This window comes from Myxocyprinus asiaticus, chromosome 33 (assembly GCF_019703515.2).
Source record: "Myxocyprinus asiaticus isolate MX2 ecotype Aquarium Trade chromosome 33, UBuf_Myxa_2, whole genome shotgun sequence".
In the NCBI taxonomy this organism is placed as follows: Eukaryota; Metazoa; Chordata; class Actinopteri; order Cypriniformes; family Catostomidae; genus Myxocyprinus; species Myxocyprinus asiaticus.
The window spans coordinates 37,099,409-37,121,845 of NC_059376.1; the positions used below are offsets into that span (position 1 = coordinate 37,099,409).

General features: G+C 37.1%; 1 protein-coding gene across 3 annotated transcripts in view; it reads left to right on the forward strand.

The window, feature by feature from the left end:
* Positions 1–2,944: 2,944 nt before the first annotated feature.
* The window catches only part of LOC127423917 (E3 ubiquitin-protein ligase TRIM33-like), a 35,448-nt gene continuing 15,955 nt past the window's right edge, over positions 2,945–22,437 (forward strand). For 2 of the 3 annotated variants that reach the window (XM_051668601.1, XM_051668603.1), the window contains exons 1-9: positions 2,946–3,571; positions 10,876–10,994; positions 12,692–12,839; positions 13,251–13,383; positions 14,336–14,452; positions 15,395–15,509; positions 19,148–19,294; positions 20,475–20,592; positions 20,741–21,135. In XM_051668601.1, coding sequence (XP_051524561.1) covers positions 2,986–3,571; positions 10,876–10,994; positions 12,692–12,839; positions 13,251–13,383; positions 14,336–14,452; positions 15,395–15,509; positions 19,148–19,294; positions 20,475–20,592; positions 20,741–21,135 — 1,878 coding nt within the window. In that variant the 5' untranslated portion in view covers positions 2,946–2,985. Of the gene's footprint in view, positions 3,572–10,875; positions 10,995–12,691; positions 12,840–13,250; positions 13,384–14,335; positions 14,453–15,394; positions 15,510–19,147; positions 19,295–20,474; positions 20,593–20,740; positions 21,136–22,437 lie in introns of all 3 variants that reach the window. The other variant, XM_051668604.1, reaches the window with a different exon arrangement.

Here is a 22,437-nt window from a genome sequence, read left to right on the forward strand (position 1 = left end):
ATGACTTGCCTTGATAAGTTTCTCAAGATGTTACCCCATCAATGTACCTGTAAATGGCAAAAGATGAACTGTCATACAACAGATTAATGGGTCAAACAACTCACTTTAAGTGTAGAGCTTAGAACATTATATATTCTTGCAGAAATGTTACAAACTGAAAAATAGGCAACAGGGAATTGTATTGGGTTGAATGTAGATGTTACAAAGTTATGTAATTGTTGATATGTACATTGTTTTACCTTGAACATTGAAATTAATTCTTGTTTTGAGTCACATGGACTCATTTTGTTCAAAGTAACATTAACAGTGTTGTATTTGTTCAATGCAGCAATGGCTGCATATTTTAGCTGTTTGCATGCTTTTGTCTAAACTTTTACCCAAAATACTGCACACTCCACATTATTAATCTTTATAATTAATCTTAAAATTCAAATTTTACAGACAATTCAAGTTCCTTCATATTCAAAAGAAACATTCCTGGTATAATACAATTTAAGCTTAATTAACAGCATTTGTGGCATAATGATTTCCACAAAATATAATTTCGACTGGCCCATCCATCCTTTATATTAACATTGTACATGTTAACATAAATTTAGTTTGATAGAATTGCTTACCAACCTTATCTGTATAAAGTAATATGCAATGTTAGCTAACAACTTTCATGACAACGAAACCCTGTAATCCTGGTATTAAAGTTAACTTGACACAGATATGGTTAGTGAGTGATTTTATTACTCTGGAATCATACTGACAGTTTTAACAGTTATTTCATCCTGTGGCTACAATTATGAAACGATGTGTATTTTAGCGATTATTGACTGGCCCCATTCACTTCCATTGTAAGTATAACGGGTTTGTGTTATGTTTGTAATAAGTTTTTTTCCATAATTTTTTTTTTTTTTTTTTTATTTATTTATTTGAAATTTTATTTTTATTAATGCATGGTTTGGTCTGGAGTTGATTTGATCATTCTAAGTGGTAGAAAAAAAAAATTCACACTTGTACTGTTCCCGGTCAAGAGTGACCGCCATAGGAAATGAAAGGGAAACACTAAAAATCTGATTTATTTTGCATAATTTAATTATATAAAATCTAAAAAAAAAAAAAGCCACATTGCAGAATAAAAACACACACAAACATGAAGGGGTGAGACTACCATACATCAAGAGTGCAGAACACACACACACAAAGCCTAACTGGTCAAAATATAAAGCAAAACAATTATTTTGAAATTTGTCAAAAAATAAAACAATCAGCCACAATGCAGAACACACACACCAAAATGAATTTGTGAGACCATAACACATCTACAATGCTGAACATGCACACACACACACACACACACACACACATTCATCTTGCTACAACCAGGGATAAATAAGGTTATTACTTATCTATTTCAGGTAATTTTTGAAAGCAGTCCGCACACACACACATAGATCAAAGACATATACAGATCAGAGGGATAGTTTACACTCTTTGTAACACGATGTTCAGGGTTGACTGTAATAATGTGGCATTATTGCAAGAACTGACAAAAAATAACCTCAAACAAACCAAATAAAATGCTAAACTTTGACAAAAGTAGTCTTTGATAATGTTTAAAAATACAGATCTGGAAAAAATTAAGAGACCACTGCAAAATTATCAGTTTCTCTGGATTTACTCTTTATAGGTATGTGCTTGAGTAAAATGAACATTTTTGTTTTATTCTATAAAGTACTGACAACGTTTCTGCCAAATTCCAAATAAAAATATTGTCATTTACAACATGTATTTGCAGAAAATGACAACTGGTCAAAATAACAAAAAAAGATGCAGTGTTTTCAGACCTTGAATAATGCAAAGAAAACAAGTTCATATTCATTTTTAATCAACACAATACTAATGTTTTAACTTTGGAAGAATTCAGAAATCAATATTTGGTGGAATAACCCTGATTTTCAATCACAGCTTTCATGTGTCTTGGCATGCTCTCTACCAGTCTTTCACATTGCTGTTGGGTGATTTATGTCACTCCTAGTGCAAAAACTGAAGCAGCTCGGCTTTGTTTGATGGTTTGTGGCCATCCATCTTCCTCTTGATCACATTCCAGAGGTTTTTTAATGGGGTTCAAGTCTGGAGATTGGGCTGGCCATGACAGGGTCTTGATTCAGTGGTCCTCCACTTGACAAAATCGAGAAATCATCTTCTCTTCAACCAGGGATGAATAAGTAGCTCTCTGCAGCCACCTACTGTTTATACTTGGAATTTCATCTGGTTTTCATTTATTTTTATATTTTAAAAAATGGTCGACACAGTTTGATTCTTGAGATTTAAAGCTTTCAAACGGTATATGATTTATGAGGACTGGTTCAGTATTTGAGAAAAAATTAATAACAAAATGTCAATTTTCAATGCCAATTTCAAGGTCACATAGGTAAATAAATTAGTAAATAAAAAAATAATAGGGTCTAAATACCTCAAAAAGCCACTCAAAATGCAGAACTCCAGTGCTTTTACATGACTGAAGTAACAACTGTTACATGTGATTCATAGTAATTGAACAATGGCACTCTTAATGTTTCCGGTCATTTTTGACCGGGAACAACTGTAATGTGATTCAATAATGAACAAGGCATAAGGGTTAAGAACATTACATTACAGTTAGCTTGCAGTGCAAAAAAAGTTTTACAAGTAGTAAAAACATACAAACGTATTATAATACAACTTTTATTAAGCTTTATAATATTTTACATGTTATAATATTTTAAAGTGTCCTTTAAAAATTAAATAATTTAAAATATTGTACAGCTGTCTTTTGATGTGCAATATTTTAAATTATTTATTTTTTAAAAGACACTTTAAAATATTATTATTAAGCACGTTCATTATCGAAGACCCTCTCTAGCTCTGTGACGCACAAGAGAGCGACGCGATGACGTCAGAGCCATCGAATTTTCTCAGCGCGTTGTACGTCAGGCGGTTCAAATAGGAGCAAAGATGGCGGACAACAAAGGCCAAGAGTGTACGCAGAGCTCCGTCAACATGGAGGTAGAAACTCCGACAGGAGAAGAAAACGGAGACAGCGGCGCGAAGGACCAAGAGCCGGTCGTTTTAATCGACGCGGACCCGAAAAACGGAGGGGACGAGCTGAAACCTCAAGAGACCGTCTCCCTAGCGCTGACGACATCCAGCACTAGCAACAGCAGCGGCGAAGCTCGAGACGGGACCCCGAATGCCGAGAGCAGTGAGCAGCAGCCGCCGCCGCCGCCGCCCTCCTCCGCCTCCTCCTCCTCCTCCTCCTCCTCCTCAGCGGAAAGCACCACAGCTGGCGCAACACCCGCTCTCACCACCGAAATGTCGCCTCCTCCACCAGCACCACCAGTAGCATCTTCTTCCTCAACCCCTGCCGCCCCGATAAGCCTGCTGGATACGTGCGCTGTATGTAAACAGAGTCTGCAGAACCGCGACTGTGAGCCCAAACTCCTGCCCTGTCTGCACTCTTTCTGCCTGAAGTGCATCCCGCAGCCGGAGCGAAAGATCACCGTCCCGGTGCAGGGCCCCCATGGGCAGGACACTCATATTGGTAAGTTTGGAAAAGGGAACTGAGCTGTTTCAGTGCAGTCCCTACATTACTCAGCCTTGTTTACACATGATGGCATCATATGAAGACTGGATTGAATGTGGGTTGAATTACAGGTAGTTTGAGTGTGATCTCACACACTTACGATGAGTAGTGCGTATGTAGTATGAGTATTGATGTGTTGTTGGTGGTTTTGTATCCCCCCCCCATGCAATTATGGTTACACCAGGTAGCTGTCAGAAATTATAAAGAGACAGTTAACAAGAACAAACACATATTGTCACAAAGCGTATCCTTCATTACTTTTATCTTCTGTGGAACACAAAAGGAGATGTTTAACTGAATGACAAGCCTCATTCACTTTCAATGTATGGAAAAAAGATGCAATGAAAGTGAAAGGCGACTGAGGCTGTCAGTCAAGTAACATCCTTCCTAACATCTCATTTTGCATTCCACTGAAGAAGGTAAGTCCTTGGTTGTGGAACAACATAAGGGTAAGTAAGCAGTGACATTATTTTCATGGTTCATTGAGCCATGTGAAGTTAACACGAGCAGACTGTTCTTTATATGCATTTTTCAGTGGAAAAACCAAAAATAAAAATTCTGTCACTATTTACGCACCCTCAGGTTGTTCCAAACCCACATGATGTTCTTTTTTTACATGGAACACAAGAATGACGGCATCAATAACCATTCACTTTCATTGTTTGGAAAAAAAGATGTAATGAAAGTGAATGGTGACTTAGACCAAAACACTAGCCTAACATCTCGTTTTGTGCTGCAGTTGTCTGATCCTATCTATGTCAGTCATACACGGGCATCAGTTCATCGCACAAATGTTAACATTGTTTTGACACGCCTTCATTTAAGTATTGATGAGGTTTGGTGCTGTCAGTAAATAAGCCTCTAATGTTGTCCTAAACTGGTCAAACACATGAGGTTTTTTTTGGAATAACACGCCACAGGAAGTGGTAATCCAGTGACACCCCCCAACACAAGTCTGTTCTCATGCTTAAAGTCTTGCTCTACATTCACTCTTGCTTTTTTTGACCGTGCACTTTGTGTCATCCCCTAATACCCAAAATGCTCACTTTAATCAGATTAGAGGCAATGCCTACTGGAAGTCCCTATGGTGAATGATTTGTCTTTATGAACAGTTTTAACATGGCGGGATCCAAACATAGGACACATCCAAACAACATGATCACAGTCTGTTTTGCATCATTATTGGAGCAGTTGAAATGTGATAAGATGTGCAGCCTGAATTGCGGTTGGTCTACATGCGATCCTTTGAGGCTTGCGGTATATTTCCTCAATTTGAGTTGTAATAAGTTAGCAGTGCTTGTATATTTTTATTTTTTACAGAGTGACTATTTGTATCCAGGTGAAAATAGCATCTGCCACATAGCGCAGCTATTAGCACCCCAATAGTCTGATGAAACCACAGGATAAAAAGAACCCTGTACTGTATGTATTTACATTGGGGTGCAAATATTATCTGCCACTATTTGCACAGGGGTGCAAATAGCATCTGGCTTTTTATGTTAAAAAGAATGGTTCACACAAAAATGAAAATTCAGACATCGTTTACTCATTCTCATGTTGTTCTGAACCCACCATACTTTTCTTTTTTGTGTGCAACACAAACAGTGATGTTAGGCAGAATGTTGGCCTTTGTCACCTTTAGTATACTTTCATTCCATATTTTATCCATACAATGAAATTGAATGACTATAGGCTAACAATCTGGGTAAAGAAAGTCATGCCTGTTTGGCACAACATGAGGGTAAATTATAGGCTGACTATATTATAGGGAACTATCCCTTTAAATAATGGATTAACAGTTCAGCATTAGTGCTAATGTATAATTTGCACATAAAGGGTAGGGATGTACAAAAACTACCAATCGACCAGTCAGTGCATTGTCTGAACTAGGTGACTAGTTAGTGCAAAGGATGTATAAGGCTGTATTATGTCCATTTGTATTCAACAAATAAATACATACAATATATCATTTTAACCTATCAAACTAATTTAGTTATTTTAGAATATAAAATATAACATACATTACCATAGGCTATTACTATTATCATAATGATCATTTTGCAACATACTAATGGAGGCTAAAGAGTAAACTTGTTCAAGAACCATTTCTGGGGCTGTACTGAATTACGACACACATGACGATTCACCTGTAGTCCCAATGTCGTTGCATGTTATTTGCAATATAGAGATAGTCTGAGTTCCTATGCAGCGTTCTCACAGACAACACTATTCTTACAAACTGCTCCGAGATGACTGACAGAGAAAAAAAATTAGAACTCACCATTTGCGTGTGTTCTGCGAGACACAATCGCGTTGTGAGGGTTGGCGTCAAAGTGCAAATGAACTTCTGAACAAAAACAAATCAGACGTGCACGTTGCCGGCATGTTTTTCGTCTGTTCTTCAAATATAATCAGGTGTGTTTCCTCAAGCACGCGTCTTTGTGTCTCGCATCATTTCTTGTCGACAGTGGCGGGTAAATATGCAAAATTACCCGCCACTGCGCATGAATACCCTGGCTGTTAGATTATAAATATTGCGTGGGTGCGACATGTAGTTTACGGCATCCAACAGTTTAATGAGCCTTTTTACAGCTAAACAATTTATTAAAGCAGTGTCGTACAGAATCTGTAGAATGACTCCTGACAAATACTCTCCACAACACCTCTCAAATTAACTTTTGGATTATGCATAAGAGCAGGAACATTGATCACTGCAGCGAACAAACAGCGCTTGATGGCTGTAGCAGCGGTACAATAAAGGACTAAATGTAAAAAATTAAAGAGACAAAACTTCTCAGAGAGAAAAACTGTTATGTAGAACTCTGCACAAATATAGCTTCCTATATTTATTTATTAATCATTGTAGCATTAAGATAAACGTATATTTGTTATTAAATAAAACATCAATTTTTCATTAGGGAGACTATTTTAAAATCGTTTGGCTCAAGAATGGCGATTTATAACTATATATTTTTTCCCCCACCCCTATTAATTATAGACTGATTATTTACAAGATGGCAATACACATTAGGATGCAGGATGGAAATAAAGAGCTAAAGTTAGTGTTTGCTCAGTGAAGGACTGAGAGATTATTTTGATTGTTTTTTTTTTTTTTAATATAATGTATTTACCAGTCATATTTTAGCTGAGTTTGAGTTATTTTTAAGGACGTATTTTGCTCAAAATAAGTGTTGTTGATTTTGATAGTTTATCTAAAATCCATTTCTCTTTGTCGGAAGCCATTTCATGTCCTTCGCTCAGTACAAGTTGCTCTATCAACCGCATTTGTGGCAAAATGTTGATTTACCACAGAGATTGATTTTAAGTTATCCTTTAATAATTTAAAAATAAGCAAAAAAAAAATATTTTTTTTAGTAAGGCACTAACAATGGATGTAAGCAGGGCCATGTTCTTAATAGGTTTAAAGGAAGAAATGTGAAGCATGTATTTAAGCACTTAAAGAATTTGTTATTTGAGCTGTAAAGTTGTCAACTCGTTTAGCGGTGGGACTATTGTAGGGTGAAGAAATTCTAGTTCTTAATCACTGACATAATTTCTGTCTTTTGGATTTTTCTTAGATACTAGAAATTTAGTTTTCTGTGTGCCGCTACGTCTCGTGCTCAGTAGTCATGACGTAAATTTCGCAATCAGAACAGTCCGCGCGGAGCCCAGTTTTTCAGGAAAGTAGCAATTTTTTTAATTTTATTTTTTTAGAACTAAACCTATGTTATTTAGTAGATGTTTTTGTTTTGTTTTAGATAATTCGTTGCATTGTTAATTTGTCATGTTTGTTTTGGAGTATGAGAAATAAAAATGTCCTTGATCTTTTGCAACATGCTATGAAAACAAACATTCTGTAAGTTTCAGATCTCAAAACTTCCTCCCAGTCCAAATAGACCATTTATTGAAAAACAATTTACTCTGAAATCCTCTGGTTTCTGACGTCAGAATCATTAATATATAGGCTCCCATATTTACATATCAGTTATGCCTTTTGGGAGTTCAGACACTTGGGTGGCCATGTTCGATGAGGTAAAACCGTTCAATTCTAAGAGTTAGAGAAAGGGTGGACATATTTAAATATGTTAAATTATCAAGTTTTAATAAAAATGAATGATGTCACCCCTGTTAATTCTCAACAAGCTCTTCCTTCTATACAGGCTTGTTCTCTAACTAGATGTCAAACTATTATTATCGGCTTGACCTGTGACCATAATCTGATCTATTTGCCGACACATCATGAAGCCTTTTCTTGGTGTACCAAGAGATTAAAACATGACCAGCCCATTTTTAAGATATAAACCACTGCTGTTTGTTTATGGAATGTTACAGCTCATAACTAACCTATATTTCTGTCACATGCTCTAGTTTGTAAGTACTATCATGTGACTTGTAAATATTCTGATTTGCCTGATGAAAAATGTCAATCGTTGCTTTTGAATTTAAATGGAGTGGTATCATATATGCTAAATATAGTGGTTTGTAACAGTCATTGTGCATGATAGCAGTCAAGATGATTGCTTTACAGGGCTTTGCATGTGACATGTTGTGGAATGGCTCACTGCCTCCAGTTAATATCAGTACAGAGTAACCCAGCTATAGGTTGCACTGTGTTCCAGTGCGGTGTTTCTACAGCTGCTCTCACCAGCCAATCATCAGCCACGTTTTGCAGCTGGGGGCTTAGGGAAAACTGGCTGAAAGTGGTATGAGCCAGTGCAAACTGGCTTAAACCGGATTGCACTGGTTTTAGCTTCAGTTATGTGGGGGGATTGATGGGCCATCAGGGAGATAAGGGGGGAGGGGTGTTGCATGTGACAGATGGGGAGGGGCCTTTCCAATCCTACCATATCTGATTTTAAAACTAGATTAAGATGAAATTAAATCAGTTTTATAAAACATTTTTTATTTTATTTTTTTGTAGTGAAATGCTGGTTTATTAAACACAACTAAAGTGCAGAGCAGACTCTTAGTTATTGTGGTTGATGGTTGTAATGGTTAATAAATCATTATGAATTATTAAGCAATCAAAATCCCTTTTGGATTTTTAAATGCATAAGTCTTTATTACAACATATGCAGCATAAATATTCTGTTTCATGTGCAGTATAGGTCCCCGGTTAGAAATGGAACATTTCCAATGGGAAGATTTATCTGTGCCGTATGTTTTCCTTCACTTAGTTGGATTGTTTATAATAAATTTCCCAAATGAAATTTTATTATAAATACTCTAGTTTTGTGTTAGCTGGCTCTATGATTGCAATTAGTCACATCCTGATTATGGAATGGAAGGGATTTATAATATATATACATTTGAAGTCAGTCAGTCAGTTGAAGTTTACATTTTAAAACTCATTTTTTTTAAACCACTCCACAGATTTCATATTAGCAGACTATAGTTTTGGCAACTCGTTTAGGACATCTACTTTGTGCATGACACAAGTAATTTTTCCAACAATTGTTTACAGACAGATTGATTCACTTTTAATTGACTATATCACAATTCCAGTGGGTCAGAAGTTTACATACACTAATTTAACTGTGCCATTAAGCAGCTTGGAAAATTCCAGAAAATGATGCTAAACCTTTAGGCAAGTAGCCAGTTAGCTTCTGATAGTCTAATTGAAGGTGTACCTGTGGATGTATTTTAAGGCCTACCTTCAAACTCAGTGCCTCTTTACTTGACATGGGAAAATCAAAAGAAATCAGCCAAGACCTCAGAAAAAAACATTGTGGACCTCCACAAGTCTGGTTCATCATTGGGAGCAATTTCCAAACACCTGAAGGTACCACGCTCATCTGCACAAACAATAGTACGTAAGTATAAACTCCATGGGACCATGCAACCATCATACCGATCAGGAAGGAGACGCATTCTGTCTCCTACAGTTGAACATAGTTTGGTGCGAAAAGTGCAAATCAATCCCAGAACAACAGCAAAGGGCCTTGTGAAGATGCTGGAGGAAACAGGTAGACAAGTATCTATATCCACAGTAAAGCGAGTCCTATATCGACATAACCTCAAAGGCTGCTCAGCAAGGAAGAAGCCACTGCTTTAAAAAGCCAGAATACAGTTTGCAAGCGCACATGGGGACAAAGATCTTAATTTTTGGAGAAATGTCCTCTGGTCTGATGAAACAAAAATTTAACTGTCTGGCCATAATGACCATTGTTATGTTTGGAGGAAAAAGGGTGAGGCTTGCAAGCCGAAGAACACCATCCCAACTGTGAAGCATGGGGGTGGCAGCATCATGTTGTGGGGGTGCTTTGCTGCAGGACTGGTGCACTTCACAAAATAGATGGCATCATGAGGAATGAAAATTATGTGGATATATTGAAGGACAACAAAGTCAAGGTATTGGAGTGGCCTTCACAAAGCCCTGACCTCAATCCGATAGAAAATTTGTGGGCAGAACTGAAAAAGCATGTGCGAGCATTGAGGCCTCAATCCAGCCAAAATTCCAGCAACTAATTGTGAGAAGCTTGTGGAAGGCTACCTAAACTTTTGACCCAAGTTAAACAATTTAAAGGCAATGCTACCAAATACTAACAAATTGTATATAAAATTCTGACCCACTGGAAATATGATGAAAGAAATAAAAGCTGAATTAAATCATTCTCTCTACAGTTAAATAATTGGTTTTTATATTATGTACTAAAGCCAAAAGAAATTAAATATTATCTGGAAAATATTTACTTATTAAATTGACCATGTTTCTTTCTTAAACTGGAGTAATGTTAGATATTATAAAAAAAGATATATTGTTAAAAATTATATTTATTTTCAATATTTTTATTTATTGTGAAAAGTGCTATTCTTACATTCTTACAAATATATATATATATATATATATATATATATATATATATATATATATATATTTTTTTTTTTTTTTTTTTTCATAAAATATAAATTATATGGAGATTTATTTCTGTTTTTATTTTTTACTATGGCTGTCAATACAGTAAAATAATAGTGATGAATCTAATGATTTCAGCACGAAACTGTAATAATGTCGACATTTTTACCCTTTTTTCTATGAAATTTTTGGGGACCCCTTAGCACTCCCTTGGGGGATCCCGGACCCCAGTTTGAAAACCCCTGGTCTAGGGCACCAGTGAGACATGACTGTCATGATGCTCCTGTGTAGTATGCTGGAGTAATGATCACTCTGATTTAGCTCACATTAACAAGGCTTCATTTAATTTATTTTAATCAAATGTTGCTAACACTTTCTGTAAATTTTCTGTTATTTTGTTCTCCAGTGAACGTCATGCGTTGTACAGTGTGTCTTCAGGAGTACAAACAGACCGACATGGTGGACAATTATTTTGTCAAGGACACGTCAGAAGCCACGAGCACTTCAGTGGAGAACTCTACACAGGTCTGTATCAGCAATGTGCTTTAAACTAGAGGTGTAATGGTTCCTTATTTTTCTCAATTAATCAATAACAAATCCTACTGATGCCACTGCAACAATCTTGAAATCAGTGGCGGTCTGTGAGGAATTTCTCTGCGGAGGCAAATATTTAAAACGATATCGATTGACCAAACCAATACAAGATTGCATTGTTTTATTATCTTTTATTTATTTAGATGATTAGTATGCCCCTGTGAAAAAATGATCACTCCCTGATATTTTAAATAGTCCATGTGTTAATGATGTGTTATAATATTTCAGATCACCAACCCAACACTAGATCTGTAGATGATCAATAATTGATCCTTCATTGAGTCATATATATGTATGATCCTGTTGGTTAGTCCAGTTCTTTTGGGGGGGGGGGGGGTTCTCACCTTTTCTCCCCTTTTTCTCCCAATTTGGAACACCCAATTCCCAATGTGCTCCAAGTCCTCGTGGTGGTGTAGCGAATCTCAGCTGCTTCCGCGTCTGAGATCGTCAACCCGCGCATCTTAACACGTGGCTTGTTGAGCGCATTACCGCTGAGATATAATGCGTGTGGAGGCTTCACGCCATCCACCGCGGCATCTACGCACTACTCATCACGTGCCCCACCGAGAGCGAACCACATTATAGCGATCACGAGGAGTTTACCCCGTGTGACTCTACCCTCCCTAGCAACCGGGCCGATTTGGTTGCTTAGGAGACCCGGCTGGAGTCACTCAGCATGCCCTGGGATTCGAACTAGCGATCTCCAGGGGTGGTAGCAGCAAGTGTCTTTACCACTGAGTTATGCAGGCCCCCTGGTATATTTTGGCTAAATTTGAAAGCCTTCTTCACCTGTCGCCTTGCGTTAACCACAAGCCAGCTTGATGATGCGCTAACTATACTGGAAGCTGATTGGCTTGAAAGGTTGCCTCTGATAATGATTGGTTATTAACGTAGGAGGCGGAACATTTTATTTTGCCTCCATTTGCCCTTTTCGGATGCTTTTTGGACAGAAGCAAATAACATTGCGTTATTTGAATTTCCATTCTGATTGGTTAGTTTAATAATGAAAGGCTTTATGCCGTTGCCTCTTCTGGCATTCATACCGAATCATACAGTGATTAAACTCGCCTGGGCTATCACGTATGAAAGAAAAATAAAAAATATGTATATGTTTTGTTTTTTTTGTTTTTTTACAATTTTTCATACGGATTAATATGTAAATAGATTAAAAAACTGTTTATTAAAACTGTTAATTTAATTGTTGTTGTTATTACCTTCATTTTGAAGGTAACATTTGTTTTTGAGGAGGTTCAGCCTCCCTTGCCGAAGGCACTGCTTGAAAAACCACTTTTAAATAATGAATAGTTTATGTTGGTAAATAATTAACTTGAAATACAAAAAAAAAAAATATAAATTAGGGGGAGTATTTTAAGAATACTATAGATTCATTTTAAAAAGTTACAAAATTTAACCAATGTGGTTTGAATCAAATTGAAACTCATTAATCATGAATCAAATGGATTCGCTTTCAATACAAAGATTCACGCCCCTATTTTTAACTTTGCTTTTGTTAGCAGGCATGCGTGCATTCATTGTCATCAGTTTTTGATTTTGTGTATAAATCATCCTTTAGAAAACAAACATTTTAAGAGGCGTTGTGAATGCGTCTTATATTTGCTCTGTAACAGGTGTGCACCAGCTGTGAAGACAATGCAACCGCTGTTGGATTCTGTGTAGAATGTGGGGAGTGGCTTTGTAAAACGTGCATCGAAGCGCATCAACGGGTCAAATTCACCAAGGACCATAAAATACGCAAAAAAGAGGAATTGTCTCCTGGTATGTGCTATAAAAACGTCATAACCGTTTCAGTTACAACTAATTGATTTTCATTTTTAATTGCTTGTATTTACAAGGCAATTACGAAACGATAATTTTCGTTGTTAAATGTACTAAAGATAAATGTCAGATTGCAGCGTTGCTTTAGTAGTCCTGCTTTAGTTCAAATGTTTCGGTGAGTGTATGGCAGGCTGACTCTTAGTACAGTTTCCATGGCAACAGGCAGAGTTTCAAGTGAGTCTGTTGCTCGGTCTGTACTGTTTTCATCTGAGCTAACCCACTTAGTTTACCACGTTTTGATTGAGATTGGCAAAGGGTTATGAAAGCATATGGCAGTCATAGTCTGAGGACACAGGTAGGGGGAATGAAATGAAAAGCAAAAGATAAATTTGGCTCGGTTCTGTGTTGTAGAGTCAGTCGGGACATCAGGCCAGAGGCCAGTCTTCTGTCCAGTGCACAAACAAGAGGCCCTGAAGCTCTTCTGTGAGACATGTGACACTTTAACCTGCAGAGACTGTCAACTGCTGGAGCATAAAGAGCACAGGTCTGTTTACAGGAACCACACCAACATCCTCCTCATCTGCAGTGCATTAAATCATTTGGCACAGTCTGAAAGAGCTTTTGAGCAAGACAATTGAAATGGGGAGGGATATATACAGTTCCCCATGGCTCAGTATCTAGCCTGCTCAGTGCATCCACGTGAGAGCTAACAAACTCATTGACTATTTATACACAGACACTAATTGCAATTTAAAAAGCCACAGGTGTTGGAAATTAACCTTTAATTGCCATTTAAACCTGTGTGTATGTAAACTTTTCAAGGGTATGTAAACTTTTGATCAGGGCCATTTGGGTGATTTCTGTTATCATTATGATTTAAAAAGGAGCCAAACAACTATGTGATAATAAATGGCTTCATATGACAGTTTTTTTTGCATGATCAGTCATATTTTCAAAATCAATGCCAAAATTTCAAAATTTCTGCCAGGTTGTGCAAACTTTTGAGCACAACCTTACCTGAAACATAGACATTGCGTTAAAGTGTTTGTTCACCAAAAAATTAAAAGTCTGTTGTCATTTACTCACTCTCATATTGTTCCAAACTTTTATGACTTTTGTGGAACATAAGATGTGAAGAATATTGTTGATGCACTTTTTTTTTCCATTCAATGAAAGTGAAGAAAACTTAGGTTTAGTTTTTAATTTTTTTATGAGGCAATTTTTTTTATTTTTGGTGAACTATACCTTTAAATATATTTAAAATGAAGAATTTATAAAAAATTTTCAGGGACAGTATGGAAAGTCTCGAGTTGTGTGGTATTCATATTGGCATCGATATATATACAGCATTTATCAGCAAGTTGGCATTCTCCTCACCAGTGATCTCTTTTAACAAACAGATTTAAAAGTTTGAATTTAAAATGAATGTGACATGTGAAAGATATCCCAGAACTGGTTGTACACAGACTTATTAAAATTTTTCTTCTGATGTGCAGGTATCAGTTTCTAGAGGAAGCTTTTGAAAACCAGAAAGGCATCATCGAAACATTCATGGCTAAGTTGCAAGAGAAGAGAAACTTTGTGGAATTCTCTGCATCTCAGGTGCAAAACAGGTAGAGCTTCTGTTCCATCCTTACCACGGGGTTCTCAAACATGGAAATATCATTTACATTTTACATTTATGCATTTGGCAGACACTTTTATCCAAAGTGACTTACAGTGCCCTTATTACAAGGACAATCCCCCTGGAGCAACCTGGAGTTAAGTGCCTTGCTCAAGGACACAATGGTGGTGGCTGTGGGGATTGAACCAACAACCTTTTGGTTACAAGTTCAGTGCTTTAGCCCACCACACCACATATACTCCATATCAGGGAGTTTTAATTAATTGTGATTTTCAGACCTTGAAAAGTCTTGAATATTAATAAAACATTTAAAAGGCATGGGAATTCCTATAATGAATATAATTGTTTCTCACTATGCTTAGTTCTAAAATAGTTCAGCAGCTTGAAATTGCTCTTTTTGAGTGCAGTCTCTTTATGAAATTGGTAAAAATGCTCATTGAGAAATCATAACTGAAAAAGTCATGGGAAATACATTTAAATTCATTGGTCAAAAGGAGTTTCACCAGTTGTCTGTACTAAACCAAGCATTACAGTTAAAGGAATGTTCCGGGTTATATACACAAGTTAAAGGGACAGTTCACCCAAAAATGAAAATTCTGTCATCAATTATTCACCCTCATGCCATCCAAGATGTGTATGACTTTCTTTCATCCTCTGAACACAAACAAAAAAAAAAATTTTTATTAAGCATTTTAACTAATTTGATAACGCTTTCCACTACCAATAAGCCTATAGTACTTTTTAAGCCTATGGTACAAGTGTTTAAATCCTAATTTTCCCTCACAATCAATGCAGAAAATGTGAATTTTTTTTAATTTTTTTTTTTTATTAATTAAAGATGCTAATTGCTTTATTAGCATGGGCAAAAACCGGTGTACAATAATGAAAACCAGATGATTTGAATGTCTTTGTTCTCTCTTTATCCCATTAGAATCAGAGAAGTTGCTGAGACACATAAGAAGGTAGAACATGAAATAAAGATCTCAGTCTTTACTCTCATCAATGAAATCAACAAGAAGGGCAAGTCTCTACTGCAGCAGCTGGAGGTGAGTGTACATGGGTCTGATGCCAACACATACAATAAAACACATAATTTGATTTCTCGTGCTACATTCATATGTATAAGGAATGATGACTATCGCTGACATCGTTGTTTGTTCTCTGAAGTGTTAAGTAAAAAAAGAAATAATGTTGCTTGCATAAGAGTCAACTTTGATCATTCTTTTATATTATTTGTTTATTTTGTGAAGTTTTGGATACAGTTTTTGTAGCAAATGGAATAGTTTAACACATTACAATGTAAGTACTAGTCATCACACCATGTGAGCCCTATCACACACCATGATGTCATATAACTCGCGAATTGCTGTGGGGGTCATTTCACTGATGGTGTAAATTGGAGCAAAACTGCTAGGGTAAGATGAAACAATTTACAAATGAATAGTGCAGTATGGCAGGGCCAAACCCCTCCTGGCAAGACTCAACATTAACATGCACGTTTACGTCACCATGTTTACATGCACTTAAGAAAATGGTTTATTCCAGGGCTTTTGCCGAAAGTGGCATTCTGAAACATAATGTAAACGAGAATGCCAATTTCCTTACTCCGTTTAAGGGATCAGGAGAAAGCTGTCTACTGACTGAGGCGCATGTAAATGAGAGTAAATAGTATGCTGCTTATACAGTGCATGTAAACAGGAATGCCACTTTCTCGCAATAATCCTCTTTCAGGTGTCCATGTAAACATAGTCAATGTACCTACGTCTTAATGATTAGAATCACATGTTTAAGGATGGCAATGTTGCAAATTTTGGACTGGGTGGAAAGGTTTTGTGATAGAGGAATTCTATGTAAAAATGGAAAATCTCTGAATGGGATTGGGGCACAAAAGACTGTTGTTGGATACCTTCAACACGGCCCTTTGATTTTTACAGTTCTCACACCAATTTGCTCCATTTCACACCTTTGATGTGATTGGTGAATCATCCCCCGCATCCGCTTGCGAGTGCTGTGATCTCCAGGGAACCTTCACCATCTTCTCACTACTAATTAAGCCACTTAAAGGGATAGTTCACCCAAAAAATAAAATGTTCTCATCATTTACTCACCCTCATGCCATCCCAGATGTGTATGACTTTCTTCAGCGGAACACAAACAAAGATTTTTAGAAGAATATTTCAGCTCTGTAGGTCCATACAATGCAAGTGAATGGTGATCAGAACTTTGTAGCTCCAAAATTGCATAAAGGAAACATAAAAGTAATCCATATGACTCTAGTGGTTAAATCCATATCTTCAGAAGCAATATAATAGGTGTGGGTGAGAAACAATCAAAATTTAAGTCCTTTTTTTACTCTACATCTCCCCTTTAACTTTCACGTTTACATCTGAAAGTCACATGTGGTGCCTGATTAGTTTCACTTTCACATCAGAAAGTGAAAGTTAAAGTAGAGATTTAGAGTAAAAAGGTCTTAAATATTTTTCTGTTTCTCACCCACACCTATGATATTGCTTCTGAAGATATGGAGATAAACACTGCAGTCATATGGATTACTTTTATCTTCAGAAGCAATATAATAATTAATTAATTAAAAATTAATTAATTAATTATTATATTGCTTCTGAAGATATGGATATAAACACTGCGTTCATATGGATTACTTTTATGTTTTCTTTATGCAAGTTTTGGAACTACAAATGACTTATCACCAGTATCTTGCATTGCATGGGCCTACAGAGCTGAGATACAGGTGCATCTCAATAAATTAGAATGTCGTGGAAAAGTTCATTTATTTCAGTAATTCAACTCAAATTGTGAAACTCGTGTATTAAATAAATTCAATGCACACAGACTGAAGTAGTTTAAGTCTCTGGTTCTTTTAATTGTGATGATTTTGGCTCACATTTAACAAAAACCCACCAATTCACTATCTCAAAAAATTAGAATATGGTGACATGCCAATCAGCTAATCAACTCAAAACACCTGCAAAGGTTTCCTGAGCCTTCAGAATGGTCTCTCAGTTTGGTTCACTAGGCTACACAATCATGGGGAAGACTGCTGATCTGACAGTTGTCCAGAAGACAATCATTGACACCCTTCACAAGGAGGGTAAGCCACAAACATTCATTGCCAAAGAAGCTGGCTGTTCACAGAGTGCTGTATCCAAGCATGTTAACAGAAAGTTGAGTGGAAGGAAAAAGTGTGGAAGAAAAAGATGCACAACCAACCGAGAGAACCGCAGCCTTATGATTGTCAAGCAAAATCGATTCAAGAATTTGGGTGAACTTCACAAGGAATGGACTGAGGCTGGGGTCAAGGCATCAAGACACAGACATGTCAAGGAATTTGGCTACAGTTGTCGTATTCCTCTTGTTAAGCCACTCCTGAACCACAGACAACGTCAGAGGCGTCTTACCTAGGCTAAGGAGAAGAAGAACTGGACTGTTGCCCAGTGGTCCAAAGTCCTCTTTTCAGATGAGAGCAAGTTTTGTATTTCATTTGGAAACCAAGGTCCTAGAGTCTGGAGGAAGGGTGGAGAAGCTCATAGCCCAAGTTGCTTGAAGTCCAGTGTTAAGTTTCCACAGTTTGTGATGATTTGGGGTGCAATGTCATCTGCTGGTGTTGGTCCATTGTGTTTTTTGAAAACCAAAGTCACTGCACCCGTTTACCAAGAAATTTTGGAGCACTTCATGCTTCCTTCTGCTGACCAGCTTTTTAAAGATGCTGATTTCATTTTCCAGCAGGATTTGGCACCTGCCCACACTGCCAAAAGCACCAAAAGTTGGTTAAATGACCATGGTGTTGGTGTGCTTGACTGGCCAGCAAACTCACCAGACCTGAACCCCATAGAGAATCTATGGGGTATTGTCAAGAGGAAAATGAGAAACAAGAGACCAAAAAATGCAGATGAGCTGAAGGCCACTGTCAAAGAAACCTGGGCTTCCATACCACCTCAGCAGTGCCACAAACTGATCACCTCCATGCCACGCCAAATTGAGGCAGTAATTAAAGCAAAAGGAGCCCCTACCAAGTATTGAGTACATATACAGTAAATGAACATAATTTCCAGAAGGCCAACAATTCACTAAAAATGTTTTTTTTTTATTGGTCTTATGATGTATTCTAATTTTTTGAGATAGTGAATTGGTGGGTTTTTGTTAAATGTGAGCCAAAATCATCACAATTAAAAGAACCAAAGACTTAAACTACTTCAGTCTGTGTGCATTGAATTTATTTAATACACGAGTTTCACAATTTGAGTTGAATTACTGAAATAAATGAACTTTTCCACGACATTCTAATTTATTGAGATGCACCTGTATTTTTCTAAAAATCTTTGTTTGTGTTCTGCTAAAGATAGAAATTCATACACACCTTGGATGGCATAAGGGTGAGTAAATGATGAGTGAAATTGGGGTGAACTATCCCTTTAAATGAGAGGTGGAAAAAATCTTAAAAGGATAGTTCATCCAAAAACTAAAATTCTGTCATTTACTCACCCTTTTGTTGTTCCAAACCCATATGACTTTCTTCTGTGGCACTCAAAAGTGATGATAGGCTTCTTTGACTTTCTTTTGCCCCATTGGAGTAAAATTCTGTCTAGCTAGTTATCCTGGATTGGTTCTGATGAGTCAAGTATAATATTCTTCTCCTATTCTTTGTTTCCTCTATCACCATACGAAGAGTGTGACCAAAGAGAGAAGTGTGAAGCTGATCAACCAGCAGAGGGACATCAGCATTCTGGCCCAGCAAATCATCCATGTGCTTAACTTCACCAACTGGGCCATCAGCAATGGTAGCAGCACAGCCCTACTCTACAGCAAGAGACTGGTCAGTCATAATGCTTATTGCTCACACAAAAAGCAAAGAGAGTTGTTTTCTTTTCTTCTTTTAGGTGTAGTTTTTGCACATGTGTAAACTGTAATGGTAATAACCTTTCCAACAATAAGTCTTTGTAGAGGCCACTCACACTGACAAACAAAGTCACATTCTTGATATTAAAGAATATTGTCTACATAGTGTTTTTCATGACAGTTACTTAAAGGTGAAGTGTGTAATATTTTTTAGTGTTAAAACACTTTCTCCTATCCTATTTTAATATGCAAATACAGCTGTAGGAAAGCCATTTGTTGATTGATTTTCCAGAAATGTATAAACTCTGGCTGCATCCGAATTCACGTACTGTCAGAGTATGTACTCCATTTGATGAAGAATGCACTTCTCTGATTTAAAAAAAAGAATGTTCTGTAGGTATGCAGGTGATTAGTCTGAATACATTCCCAGACATACTTAAATCAGGAACGTGGGCATTGTATCATGACTCAAATATATGGCATACTAACAACAACTGTGAAAATAATTTACTCTGTAAAATCAATCTAGACACAAGGAACATCTTTTGTGGTATGTAAAGCACTTACACTTGAAAAGAGGTGCTCAACTCGTGGTTCTCATTTTTTTTATTTTTATTTTTTTATTATTTTTTTATTCAGTGTTTTGAATATGCTGTCTCCTAACTGCCAAGGCATTATGGAATAGTAAAGTGTCCAGTGGATGCGCTCCTCAGAATCTCGTGGGTGTAGTAGGTAATTGGGGTATTGGGTTGACGCTTACTGTTTTATGAATACTGAGGATTCTGTCATATTACTCGATTGATGTGCTTTTGGCATATTATATAGTAGGGAAGTATGCATATTTAGACACTAGTTATGTCTCTATCAAAACATTGCTCTAGTGTTCTGTTTGTTAAAGCTTCCTGCCCATCCAGACACTGCAACATTGGCACAACCAATGACGTGAGTTTGGGGCAGGACTGTCTGGGCTATCTGACCAAAGGCACACAGGAGTAATTGGGAAACCTTTTGGAAAACAATAATTATTTTAGCAATTCTGTTTGGCGACACAAGTGGCACAGAAATTACACATTTCACCCGAGTTCAAAGGCTATCAACATTGTTTTTAATAATTCATTTATTTTTTACTTATTTGTTGGACTTTCTCTACACTGTAGATCACATACCAGCTGCGGTTTATTATGAAGGCCCGTGTGGACCCAGTACCTCAAAATAATGGAGCAGTCCGGTTCTTCTGCGACCCCACCTTCTGGGCCAAGAATGTGGTTAACCTTGGTATGGACTCAACGCAAACTTTAAAAAAAAAAAAAAAAAACACATTTTTGTCCTTTAGTCGCATCAGACTGGTGTGAACCATACCTTTACAAATTTTTTGAAGGAGCACTAGAAATGTGACTGAAACGCTCTGTCTTTTTTCGCTCAGGCAATCTAGTTATTGAGAAAGTGACACATACTGCTCCTCCACCCAGCATGATGGTTGGTCAGCAAATCTCTCCCAGTCACAATCACCCAGGTAAGCACTCGGGACAGATCAACCTGGCCCAGCTGAGGCTGCAGCACATGCAGCAGGCTGCCATTGCTCAGAAACAGCAGCAACAGCAGCAACATCAACAACATCAGCAGCAGCAGCAACAACATCAGCAGCAGCAGCAACAACATCAGCAGCAGCAGCAACACCAACATCAGCAGCAGCAGCAACAACAACATCAGCAGCAGCAGCATCAACATCAGCAACAGATTCAGCAGCAGATGCGCATTGCCTCACAGATGTCACAGCATCCCAGACAAGGAGGACCTCCACAGATGATACAACAACCGGTAGGCCACACATTAGAGCTTCCCTGAAGAACAAAGCATCTTCAGGGTTCCTGCAGTCATGAAAAACCTTTCAGAATTGTATTTTCCAGGCCAGGTAAAGGAATAAAGATTTATAACATCTTTAAAGTGATAGAAATTAATAATAATGATAAATAATAATAATAGTATTTAATTGTTTAATAATATTCTTTTAAATATAATTGATTATAAATAATTAGAATTACTTACACAATTTATATTTTTAATCCTTGTCCACTAATTACAAACCACTAAAAAGGTCTTAGAAAAGTCAGGGAATTTCATTGGTCAAAAAGTGTGGGAAAACTTTATCTTGGACCAGCATGAATTTCTGTGCTTGACAAGACTGGTTTATGCTGCTCAGTGCCAGTTTGGTGCTGGTCTAGCTGGTGGACCAGGATAGCCATGCATTGGCCTGTCGCGAATATTAAATCGTCTGATCGCGGTTATTGGAGATAACTGCAATTTATTTGAGATAACTGATTTATTTTGCACTTTTAAATTCCAATCACATTTTACTGTCCAAATAAGGGAATGAATGTCATGTTTGAGTGGCTCATTCAGGGCTCATTCAGTTGAACTCTGACCGTCTCACTGAGCCGCACCACAGACCGCACTGAGTGAGGCTTCTGGAGAACGTGTGAAGATTAACCGCATCTGAACCAAACTTGAAGCGCTGTGGTGCACGCGCCGTCTGCGGAGGTTTGCTCAAAACTCCAGCGAAAATATAAACAAGGATTTTAGTGAATGCAAAGTGCTCCAGTTTCACTTTAATTTAATGATCGTGTTATGGCAAATGTTATTTGTCGTTGTGGGTTCATACATGCAGTGACACAGAGGAGCCCTATGCTATACGCACTTACTATATTTCTTAGGAGATGGTATAATGAAGAAATACATAACATCAAAGGTCTTTCTTCGTGTGAAATAAGGGCCTCGTTGGTTTAATCGGAGAGCCTTGAAGTAACCTCAGAAAGTGACGAATTTTGGACAGATATTTTCCTATTGCATATATAATATAATAGCTTCAGATTGGCGGGGTTCCCGCAACAGCAGTGTAAAAGCAAAGTTGGCCAAGACTAAAGCTGACCAAAAAGAGAGACAGATATTTTTAAATATTTTGATATATAAAATATAATTTTTAATGTAATTCATACATTTTTAAAGGAAATAATGTAAAAGTCAAATATGAATAAATTTCTTCTTAAGGTATATGAAGCACACATATACATATGACAAAAGTATGACAATTAATCATAACCATCATGTTTGTGAAAGCTCCAA